At 40.6% G+C, this 12284-nt stretch overlaps 1 protein-coding gene across 2 annotated transcripts; it reads left to right on the top strand.

Moving 5' to 3' along the window:
- Positions 1 to 753: 753 nt before the first annotated feature.
- Positions 754 to 3671, top strand: LOC147452647 (uncharacterized). 2 transcript variants are annotated; one of them, XR_015189000.1, is made up of 4 exons: positions 754 to 1056; positions 1160 to 1271; positions 1394 to 2292; positions 2593 to 3671. XR_015189000.1 is itself a non-coding variant. In XM_086518989.1 (3 exons), the coding sequence occupies exons 1-3, from the start codon at positions 910 to 912 to the stop codon at positions 1864 to 1866; spliced, it is 732 nt and encodes a 243-aa protein (XP_086375115.1). In that variant the 5' UTR covers positions 754 to 909; the 3' UTR covers positions 1867 to 3671. The 2 variants fall into 2 exon arrangements, 1 of the variants encoding a protein (XP_086375115.1); XM_086518989.1 differs by having other exon boundaries at positions 1394 to 3671.
- Positions 3672 to 12284: the final 8613 nt, after the last annotated feature.

Here is a 12284-nt window from a genome sequence, read left to right on the forward strand (position 1 = left end):
TTTTATTGGACCAAATCTCAAGATGCATAACAGTGTATACAATTTATGTAAAATTGAATTACTTTAAATCATACTTTTTAACTATAATTACCACATTGATTTTTGTCTTTCTAAAAGAAGCATAAGACGAGAGTTGAGTTAGGCATACTTTCAATGTTTTCAGTGATGATTGAGACTTACCTTAAATGTTATTTAAATTTTATAATATTAAATGGATCTTTTTATTTGACTTTTCATTTCGCATCGTCACATGGCTTGACTTCTCTTGCATTCTATTTTTTTAGAATGCTAAAGTGAAGCTTCACTTTACATAATTCTAGTAAATTCTATACATACATACGTACGTACATATACACACACATATATATTTATGTACTTATGTTTATTAAATCTACCTTTTTATATGAAGGCATTAAAAAAGAAATCCTTAAATAACAAGAGATTAAATACAACATTTCTAGCATAATTCGTCATTGAAGACAATGATGCAAGTGAAATCGATCAGTAAACCGTTCTGGAACCGCCAGTTTGTAATTGTGTGTGTATATGGACAATACAATTTTACATTAAAACAATACAAGTGCAACATTGATTAAGATCTACTTTCGATAAATCTTTCCTCCTCCCTTACCTTCAATAGGTCATCGTGAGTCCTCACCTTATTTATGTTGATCCACGTGGACATTTTTTTTCCCGTGTAAAAATCAAGGCCAAGTGCAAATGGATCTCTGCCTTTTGCCGGACGGAGGCCCTTAGATCGTCTTTAGCTGCTGCAAACGCAGCCGGCCGCCTTGTGCGAAGCGCGGACTCTCACGCCTTTTACGACAAGCGTGGAGCTTCCGAGAGAAGTATGGATTAGCTTTCTGCATGCGATTTCTGCTTTTATAAGCAGAAGAAGAAGAAGAGAAGATGGGAGGCCACCTGCACCATTTCAAGCATTCACATGGAGTCTTCCGAGTTAAAGAGCGTTCTTACAGACGCAACAAAGCGACTCTCTCCCCCTTTTGCTGTGGCTGGTCCTTTCAACCCCTTCAACCCATTCGACTTGCCTTCAAGGTAGTAGTCTGTGTGCGAACATACATGTGGTGTGTGTGTGTGTGTGTGTGTGTGTGTGTGTGAGAGAGAGAGAGAGAGAGTTTTGAGACATCGTGTTTTTCAGGACAAAGCTGGTGGTGTTGGAGCAGAAATGTGCTATATGGAGCTGCCGACCCAGGATGATGGCATTGTTGGAAAGCTTGTTGCTGCCTGCACTGAAGCTTCTTTTGGTAAAGGTACAGATGCCTCGATCGGTTTCTTTGATAATCCTGAAGGCATATGAGTTGCCAGATTTTCTTGGTTACCTCTGGTTGGTGCTGATGAAAATTGTTTGAAATCGTCATTGTGCAAATCGTAGGCACGGAAACAATGTTCGATCCAACATATCGTAGATCGCTGAAGCTAGAACCTAAAGACTTCTTGACAAGCTTTGAGCTTCACAGCTCTCAAATTCTAGAAGACATCAAGCGAGTCCTTGTGCCGAACACCGACTCCATCACTGCTCAACTATACAAGCTCAATGTGTACAGGCAGGGGGATTTCTTTAAGCCCCATGTTGACACCCCGCGGCTCAATGCATTTGCTTCCTTGGTACTCTCACTTCCCATGGCCTTCACCGGTGGGGAGCTTGTTGTTGAACATAAGGGACATGCTCATTGTTTTGATTGGAGCCGTAGTAACGTAGATGGAATCACAATGCTCCATTGGGCCGCCTTTTACTCTGATTGTAAAGATGAGGTGAAAGAGCTTACTTCTGGATGTCGAATTGTTCTTACCTACAATTTATATCTAAACGAAGGCAAAACCGATGGAGATGACAATGAAACATAGATGAGGAGTTGGGTCGATAAGTCGGAACTTTACAATGTGTTTTGTAGGGCTAAGGAAAGCTATAAAGGAGATGGAGTAACTGTGGGCTTTCCTTGCTCTCATTTGTATCCAATCCTTCTACATTGCAAGAACAGACGGAGGCGCCTGGCTGAGCAGTTGCACATGCTCAAGGGTGAAGATTTACTGCTGTATGCTGCAGCCCAAAGTGCGGGGTTGAAGTCGCGCTTGTGCAGAATCTGGCAACCTGGTGATGTTGTTGATGAAGAGGTCTACTTTATTGACACAGATTTTGGTGGAATTCCTACCCCTAACCATGGATGGTATTTCGAAGAAGATGACGGCCTTAGCGCGCTCAGCTTTTTAGGTGACAAATCTAGCGATATCGAATGGTGCACTCTTACTGATGTCGAAAACTTCGATTGGCAGGTGGGTGCATGCATAAGCATGTGCATGCGCGCGTGTAGAGCTTTGCGAGAGTCTTGTCACTATGCTGGGATGTGTATGCATGGCATTGTGTGTGTGTGTGTGTGTGTGTGTGTGTGTGTGTGTGTGTGTGAGAGAGAGAGAGAGAGAGAGAGAGAGAGAGAGAGAGAGAGAGAGAGAAGAAGAAGAAGAAGAAGAAGAGTATTTTAATGTCGTGGGAAACTATCCCAATAGACCTTAAAGATCTATCCGACGAGGAGAGTTGAAAATGAGAGAGAGAGAGAGAGATGTTTGGTTCAATAGGTGGGTCGAGCATGTGGTTCCTATGGGAATGAAGCATCGACGGAGGCACTCTATTGCATTATTGCGATTTTGATCGATTTCAGAGAAGAAAGGGGCAAAAAAGAGAGAGGCAGACAAATAGGACGAAGGAGATGCAGAGTCATGATTTAAATTTTGATTATAAGTACAGTCTAGTTGTATTGCGAGTGCCATGGAAGGGCCACTCAATCTCTTGCTCATCACATACCGTAGCATCAAACAGCCTCTTCTTAACATTGTCAAATCTTGCCATTCTGCTGGAGGTTTTCAACACTCTCTACTATAGGGCAAATTTAGTTTTGTACAGAAGTGCTACTACTAGTATTGCCTTGAGTGAGTGAGTTGCACACGAGATAAATGGTTTGGTGGCAAAATATCATTTGGAAATATATGTCGTATCAACATACCAGCTACGTTGGCTTTGTCTGTCCACCTTTTAATCAAATTGCATGGGTTTATGCATTGTTCTGAGTATCAAACTGCTGCTAACCCTCTTGGAAGTTCCGAGCATGATATCTTACCATAATTGCAGGTTGCTGTTTATAAATGTTGTTCTCAAAAGCATTGTAGATTGGTTATTGCATTTACAACTCTATAACCAAATGCACTGATTGTTCACTGCAAATTGTGCTACGGAGCCATCCAGGAGTAAATGGCATAAATTCTTGCCATTTAAAAAGAGATGATCCACCCTTGCCTCCGCCAAGCACTTCTTTATTTCTTGGCAATATGTAAGATTTTTGCAGAGATCTCAAAGCTGCTGCCATACTAGAATGTGGTAAAGCGACATTACGTGTGCAGAAAGAAAAGTAGTCCTTTATATGTGATAGGTGTACTTGTGTGTGTCCTCTGCTGGATGTACATACATGTGTACAAGGAAAGAGGGAGATGGAGCACTAACCCTAATGGATGTAGGAGCCGCTCTAGAACCTACCTCTGCCAGCTGCCTCGCTCCCTCAATAGCTTTGTATAAAAGTCTGCCCTACAATCAATCTTTGGATGAAATGCCTCCACAAAACATGGGCGATGAGGCCAGCTCCACTCTGATAATGTCAGTAGGGCAGAGGGTTGCTACGTATGATGCAGGAGATCATTCTAACATGTGGTCTCTCAATCAATGTCCACCTTGAAGCTATTAAGTCCATGTGCCCTGTTGAATACATCAGGGCAGGCGTAACTAAGGTGTCAGAAAGCCATCCCTTCGTGCCAGGCTCTTTGAAGTGCGCGTGGTGGCAGGGATACTCTGCAACATACCCTCTAATGAGCATGTCTCTAGCTGCACTAGCCATGGATACGCGGCTTGTAGTGGTTGTGAAAGTAATCTCAAGGTATACATATGAGTCTCCCACCTTCACTTGCCCTCTAGGTGCCAACATTCAGAACCTTGTAGGCAGTCATACCTCTTTGCATTATACTTAAGGATTTTGCATAATAAACTTTGGATTGATTGTTATGTGTGAGCTTGCACTTCAGAATTGAGCCCATCAAAACCCCCAATTCTTTTGCAAACTGTGTGTGCAAATACCCCTTGCTCATAGCTCTCCAATCATTTGAGCTTCCTTAGCTCTCGGCCAAACTGCTGCAGACGGGATAAATTACAATGAATCAAATTTGGGGGTTTGGTTTATGTGGGTAGATCCTATTCTTGGTGGTTCATGAAACTGTCCTTATTTTACATGGGAAGACACCAATTCAAGCTCCAAACCGCCCTATAGTCTGGTCGGGTTTGATATTTGATAGAGGATATTCCCATATGCTCCGTCATTTCATAGCGATGCCCAGTTCGCTCCCACGCCCTTGCCAAAAAGCCTTGAAGGTATAGTGCACTGACTCCTAGCAACCCGTTCCCACAACAGCTCGAGACTTAAGGGTCTTTCACTTGGGCACATCCAACATCGACAACATAGTCCCGAAGCTTTTAAAGCCCTACTTTGAAAGGAGTTCTTTTAGAGCCTCTTTTGAAGAGATACTTCACAATAGTGAAGAGTGGCTTCACATAGCTTTTATTTTTTGCAAATTGTATGCAAAAATAAGCGCACAAATTACGCGGAGATTAGACAATGCCCTATAGTAAAGGCGTAAGACCTCCTCCATACCAAACATTGGGATACACCATGGGGAAGGAAGCACTCATTGATTATGATTACCAAGATTTTCATACCTGAAAAATAAAAACAAAGGGGTATTTAATGAAGAAGCAATTAAGGTCTACCGTCAAGCCATTGCAAGAGGGACAGAGGATCGAGACTAGGCGGTCTCAATCACAATTCACAGCACGAGGTGAGCAAACATTAGGCATTCTTTGCATAGCATTAGGAGACAATTACATCCACTACTTAGATGAGTTCTCTACTTCCTATGATGCATGGATCACACTAGAGAGACACTTTGGAGCCATTGCCAAACACTCCAAAATTTCTCTCAAAATGTAGCTTTATGGTCTTACCATGGAATTCGGAGAGGACCTTCCTTCTCTTATGAATAAAATGAAGAGCAATATGCACCCAATTAGTATACACAAAGTGCCAGTGGAAAATGAAGGTCAAGTAGCCATTCTTTTGAATGTTGTACCATATGCAAACTATAGTCAAATTGTCATTATATTCAAAGAAAAGGAGCGTCTACCTTACCTAGAGGATGTCATCAACTCGCTTCAAGACCACGAGAAGAAGATCGCAGACATCCCACTCTAGGGGAGGAATTTCTGCCCTACACCCTTGTTGCCTACCATTCTCAAGGGGAGGGATTGTTCCACCTACACCCTATTGTCACCACTTTGTAGAGGAGGCATTCATTCATATACCTATCTAGATGGGAGACTCAAATTCCACTAGAAGGACTTTTGACCTTTGATGTGCTCAGACACATCAAAGGGATTGTTATGATTTGTGCCTAAGCCCACACCATGGAGCTCTCCTCTTATCACACTTGTCTAGATTCATTGTATTTGCCTACCTACCACTTCTTGTTGATGCTTGCATTGAGTCCCCATTATACACACACCCATGCCAAGAAGAGATTTGGGATGATCCACCCCTCATTCCATCATCCACAACTCCCTCCATAAGCATATAAAATGGCTCAATATGTACTTGCTTTGCTAGCTCAATTGTCAATACATTTTGTGCACATTCTCTTTTGCATTGAGTCTCTTAATCATGTATAGTTGGTTGCACATGATGCTCTTCCTATCATCATGAATGCAAGCATAATCTATCCTCCTTGATCTCTTACTTTATAGAGATAAGCGTTTTGGGACACCACAAAAGGGAGATCATAAATTAGATAATCAATTGTTTTATATGGTAATTGATTTTTCTTTTCCTCTGAGGTTCAATTGCAAGAGTATTATGTGTTTGAATGACACAGCATCTCTTTGCAGTCTTATGATTTCTAAACTTTCTTGGAATGTCCAAAGTGAGGTCATCGTGTTAGAATCACAACTTTCAACAGTTCTCACATCGAAAATATGTTGTTGGTAGACATATTTGATTGATTTCAAACTATCAACATGGAGACAACGAAGATTGTTTTTCTTTCTTACAATGAAGGGTAAGATTCGTCATATGTATAAGGTATGTGTATGTAGGGAGTATGCACCTCATTTGACCTTATTTATTAAAACAATTTACATTGAGGCCTTGTTATTGTGGCCTTGGAGCGCAATGGTTGCTACTTCTTAGTCTTCACCGCGGCTATTCGACATGCATTATGACTTGGGGTAAGTGGTACGTTATCAACCATACGTACATCATGGTAGGCTATTCGTGTGAAGACCTCAGGAGCCCCCAAGTATGAAATACCACTACTTTTCTTGGTGCTCTTTAGTGTGTTGAGCACGTAGGAGGCATGATCTTGTCTTTAGAGCTCCAGTAAATGCTGAAACAACAACATGATTGGGGGTAGTATATCTTGATGGCTTTTTGGCAGAAAAGTGGAAGTGTTCATGGTATATCTATGTAGGATCTTTTGTCGGCGTGTAGATCATATCGATGAATGTAGTTGCGGCTTATTTTTGGTAAAGACTCGTGTTCTCTTCTTCTCTTTAGACCACATTGATTCTCCTTTTGTCAGTAGCTTAGTGCCTCTGCTAGTACATCTTTGGTAAAATTCACTTTGATGGCCTTCCAACTAATTCAGTGATGCAATTTGTGCCATATTCTTGAGTAGAGCTTAGACACTTGTATGCCGTTTGGAGATCCACTCCACATGGCTCCATCTCATAGACATCTCATACAAGGGAAGCACGCCTAATCTTTGATTTGATTCCTTGACCTCTAGAGCTTGAACCACATCGTAAATTTCCTTCGTGAGTAGCTGCAACTTGACTGCTTCGATGTTGGCCTTCCATGGAAGATTGCAACATTGTGCTTTTCAAGTCACAGACTCCCTTGCCTTATATCATGTTGCTTTTCAATTGAGTCTCCCCTTGCCTATGTCATTTTAGCTACTTGTATCGATTCTTCCTCCATTTCATATGGTGGAAGCACTTGTAACTTTTTCTTCATGGTCTTCTTCTTTGGTGCAAGTGGTGAGCTTTGCATGGATCCTGTAGGTATCACACACGATTTAACAAGTCAGGTGCATTTCAGAGTCGAAACCTTTTCAAGCCCCATTTGAGCTAGGAAATGCCAAATTCAAGTTTAATGTTAAAAGATTACTACTTAAACCCATAAAAACAGAATGCAGCAAGCCAAAATCAATCAGAAATTCACAAGCATGATGATAAGCGCGACGATTATTATCTTGGACATGATCTTGGAATGAAAAATGGAGTTTGGCAGTGCGCTTTGGTTATAGGCATTATGTATAGGTAAGATTTGTCTTTTTGAAGAATTTGGTTGGATAAATGCAATGGATAAATGCGGCTTCTCAAAATGACTAGCTACGGGTGGAAGTGCTTTGGGTGTCCAAATTCTTCCAGACTTGATGTATGGACTTTTGATAACATGCTAGAGTTGTGGGTGATAGAAATTGGTGAAAATGGGCTCATTTTGACATTATAGATAATAAGCGTTCTTAGTTAGGTCATTTTTTTGTAGCTTTTTTGCACTTTGACTTGATACATCGCTTGACCATGATGCAACAAAGCCTTGAATATGATTTTGGAATTTTGAAGTGTTCCCTCATGCCCAATTTTGAAAAATAGAAGCTCTAGTGCGTTTTTTGATGTGGGGACAAAGTGAAAATGATTTTTGCACTTTTCCAGGGTATATGGGTTGAATACAACATAAGCCAAATGTGATGAAATTGTGCAAAGATGGGTCAATTTTGGACACATAGATAATAAGCGCGATTATTATCAATACTTACAGATATTTGAAAATTTTGATTTTTGATGTTACACACATGTTCTATAGGCCTTGTAAGTAAACTTAAGCCCCTTTTGAATTTTTTTGGATAGCCTTGAGGTGTCTTCTTCACTTTTCTCTCTGAACTTGGTGGTTGTTTCCTCGACTCTTGAGGGAAGTCATCTTTTACACTTCAAAGCTCATGAGCTTGCTCCATGAGTTGTATGGATCTGCTCTACGAATTTTGGATCACTTCGGAGTTGATTTATGACCCCATATAAAAATTCGGAGCCTGACCACCTTTTCATGCTTTCACCTAAATGCTCTATTTTGGGCAAACTGCAACATTTTAAGATTCAAAAGAATGCTTTTGTGTGGGCTACTCGCAAAGTGCAGCTTGTAGACACTAATGTTTATGGTCCAATGGACAGTCCTTCTAATCATTTGTACTTTGTGACTTTCATTGATGACTACTCCAAGCATACATGGGTGTATGCATTTAAACAAAAGTCCAAGGTATTGATGTGCTCCAAGAAATTTTTGCTTATGATTAAAAATGTATCTAGTTGTAGTGTGGCCACCCTCATTTGTTTTGGCTTGAATCCGTCATGTTGTCTACATATTTACCAAACATGTGTCCAACCACAACATTGCAATTTATCACTTCTCATAAAGCTTGGCACATCAAGAAGCCATCCATTGTTCATTTATGCATGTTTGGTTGCTTTGCTTATGCTTTATATCTGAACAACAACGCAAAAAATTGGATGATAAGATTGTGAAAGAGTTTTTTTTTTAACAGTCTAGGGAGAAAAAAAAAGATTACAGTTTGTATCATGCGCAAACAAAGCATATGTTGATTAGTCGAGATGTTGTTTTTCTAAAAGATGCAGTTCAACCCTTGTGAGCATGTACCGAGGAGACAGATACAAGCTCACAAATTGTTTATGATACGTTGTTGCCTCTACCGAGTGGTGAGAGTATGAATGTATGTCCTAATGAGACACATTTGCAGCTTATGTGGGGTTCAAATGATGTTACAAATCAATCATTTTTTTATGCAAACTTATAGCAATGTAATTGATGAGGATAGGGCTGAAAGCAACTAGGTCAGAGATATGCCAAGATTACTGCTGCAAATTTAGTGTAACAGTAAGTTGGGTGCACCTTTGCCTAGTCGTACTCATTCACATTTTCAACATGCCTCTTATGCATTAGATTGTTATGCTTTGGTTGTGTCTAGTATGCATTATGAGATTAAGCACAAAAAATTTTCAAAATCTTTCTTAGCCACAATGCAATCTGAGTATGATACCATTTTGAAGAATGGCACCTCACATGTTCTTTGTGTGACTTGCCTCCTGACAAAAAGTCCTTTGGTACTAAGTGGGTTTTCAAGTTAAAGCGTAAGTGTGAGGTTAGTGTTGATTGCTATAAGGCTAGAGTTGTGACAAAGGGTATTAGCTCATAAAGGTTTGAATGTAGATGGGTTGGACATAAAGACCACATCTTTGAATGGCGATTTACTTGAGGAAGTTTTTGTATCACAGCCTTGTGGTTTTTGTGAAAAAGGATAGGAAAACAAGGCAAGCTTAAGAAGGCATTGTATTATTTAAAGAAAGCTCCATGTGCTTGGTATGAGAATATGCATGTTTATTTGGTTGCACATGGTTTTCAAAGTAGTCCAAATGAGAGCACTTTGCATGTCAAGCGACGGATGATGTCTTTTGGATCATTGTGATTAATGTTGATGACATGTTGTTCACTAGACCAAATGAGAGACATATTACTGATTTAAGGTTGATTTGAATGCATCTTTTGAGATGTCAAATATGGAGATTTTGCATCATTACTTGGGTATATAGTTTAAGTAGGTTGATGGAGGCATTGCTTTGTACAAGACATTATTCATTGAAACATTGTTGCGTGAGTTTAACGGTGAGGATTACAAGCCTATTTATACTCCTATGTATACATGTTTGAAGACTTCAAGATTACTTTGATGTCACACTCTATCATGGAGTTGTTGGTTGCCCATAATGTATGCATTACAAGGCCAAATGTTTAGTATGCAACCTCACAAAAGAGCAACCTCACTATGCAACCTCACAAAAGATCAGATTTATGCATAGACTAAGGTTTATGTATTAGAAGGCAGTTAAGAGAACCTTTTGCTACCTATGTGACAATATATCTTGGGTTGTTTTATCCCAAGGGGGGATTATTGCCTCTAGATTTACATGCTTTTTCAGACTCGGATTGGGTTGGTTGCTATGACACACGAGTTTCCAATAATGATTTTTGTTTCATGCTTGGCAGCTCATGCATATCTTGTTTGAGCAAGAAGCAACCTACAATGGAAACTTCTAGTTGTGAGGCTTAAGTATAGGGAAACTTTCACAACTACGGTGTGTTTGGCTCAAATGCCTTTTGATTGCCTTGGGTGTTCATGAAAAATAGTATGTTGTCACCATGATCTACACCGACAAACAAAGTACAGTAGTAGTTACAAGGCGCCCTGTGTTCCATGCTTGCATAAAGTACATCGAGGTACTTGTCATTACGTCATAGAGAGACTCTTTGCAAGAGAGGTCAGCTTGGCTTATATTCCTACGTAGCACAACCAGGCTGATCTTTCCACAAAGGCTTTGCCTCGTGAAAAGATCGAAGCTTTTCACAAAGCTTTGGGTTTACTCTCCTTTGTGGATTGATCACATAGGATCTTGCACTTACCTATACAAGAGTGCAAACCTCATCACTTCCAGAGGGGATGTGTTACCATATTCTGGAGTCGATGATCCTCTCTCTCTCTCTCTCTCTCTCTCTCTCTCAAAATAAAAAGCCCCTCCTGAAACAGTCCGCGCCGACGCGGACCATTTGAAGAGGTTTTTTTTTAAGTTTTTGGAGGTCATCTTTTGGATGCCTCTACTATGCCGACACTCTTCCGGTTTCTCTCTCGCTCACGTACGTATCCCGTAGTAGCAGGTAGCTTGAGCTTCCTATGAGCCAATCTCTCTCTCTCTCTCTCTCTCTCTCTCTCTCTCTCTCTCTCTCTCTCTCTCTCTCTCTCTCTCTACCAAAATTTTAAAAGAAACTGTTGAAAACAGTTCGCACCGGCGAGACTGTTTTCATCAAAAAAAAATTTAGTTTATATTGACGGGCATTGAAATACCCACTACCGGGGCCGCTCCTCTTGACGAGCTACGAGAGATATTTTGGCAGCCTCATGCTTTTGCATTTCATACATGATTTCTTTTTGCAATTGCTTGTCAATTACCAATATCTCCTCAATTTCATTCTTGTATTCCTTGAGCATCATATGCATGCCCTCCATCAGCATTTTTGTCAATGGACTATTCTTGCTTTCAAGCAACCTCCATCCACCCAAAAAAAGGGATTGAAGTGCCTTTCCTAGAATAAGCTCGTGTTATGAATTTTACCTCTTGAGCTCAATGAAGATGGGTATCGCATTTTGTACAAGGTTTCTCTTGGCCAGTTGTGACACAACCCTTCCCTTGGCTGCTGCAAAAGCTACTGCTCCATCTTCTTCTCCTTCAAAGTTCTCTGCAGCTGCGGCTCCTCTCAACTCATCGATTCACCTAGAGAGAGAGAGAGAGAGAGAGAGAGAGAGAGAGAGAGAGAGAGAGAGTTGTGGAGCTTGCGATGGCTGTCAATCTTTCAGTGGATGTGGTAGAGCTCTGCTCGACAAAGCTACACGATGTCGTCATGACCCCATGTGCAGCATTATATCCTCTGAGATAGACATTAGAAATGGTAGCAACCTTGTCTGCGCAAAATCCAGGGAAAGCCACATTAATTCATACCATAAAAATTCAAAGATCATCAACTCATTATAAAGCTTGTCTAATTTTAGCTAGGATCAGGATGTTGAAAAGTTGAAGGTCTATAAGGGGCCTCCAAGGAGAAAATTGAGGTTGATGTTGATTTTAAGGCAAGATCCTAGGAGCAAAAGGTCCATGATACTGATGGCAAGAATTATCATATGGACATATCGTGTCTGTGTAAAGCTATTGTACTTGAGAAATGTAGTGTCATTGCTAGGCCTACTTGAATTAACATTATCTTGAAGAAACTGGACCAAGGCACCTGGCAATATCTTCATGGGAATGAAGACAAGTCAAAGTTGCGGACTGATGATAAGCTAAGTTGAGGCACACTTTTCTCGAACATTGGTTGGCATGGTAGTGGCATCAAACCTCCAATTTTTGGTAGCGAGAGAGGTTTCTCAAATCACCTATAGCCTTGAGAGAGAGAGAGAGAGAGAGAGAGAGAGAGAGAGAGAGAGAGAGAGTCGACACGGTAGCGGCATCAAACATCCAAAAACTTTTTAAAAACCCAAAAAACTCATAAAACATATTTTGT

Source organism: Adiantum capillus-veneris, chromosome 8 (assembly GCF_014529385.1).
Source record: "Adiantum capillus-veneris isolate H3 chromosome 8, ASM1452938v2, whole genome shotgun sequence".
Classification (NCBI taxonomy): domain Eukaryota; kingdom Viridiplantae; phylum Streptophyta; class Polypodiopsida; order Polypodiales; family Pteridaceae; genus Adiantum; species Adiantum capillus-veneris.

What these genes read in the sequence shown, in the direction of transcription:
- LOC147452647 (XM_086518989.1), top strand. Translation starts at nt 910, where the DNA reads ATGGGAGGCCACCTGCACCATTTCAAGCATTCACATGGAGTCTTCCGA. An exon ending in CCATTCGACTTGCCTTCAAG is followed by an intron (nt 1,057 to 1,159) that starts GTAGTAGTCTGT and finishes CGTGTTTTTCAG; the next exon opens with GACAAAGCTGGTGGTGTTGG. An exon ending in TGAAGCTTCTTTTGGTAAAG is followed by an intron (nt 1,272 to 1,393) that starts GTACAGATGCCT and finishes TGCAAATCGTAG; the next exon opens with GCACGGAAACAATGTTCGAT.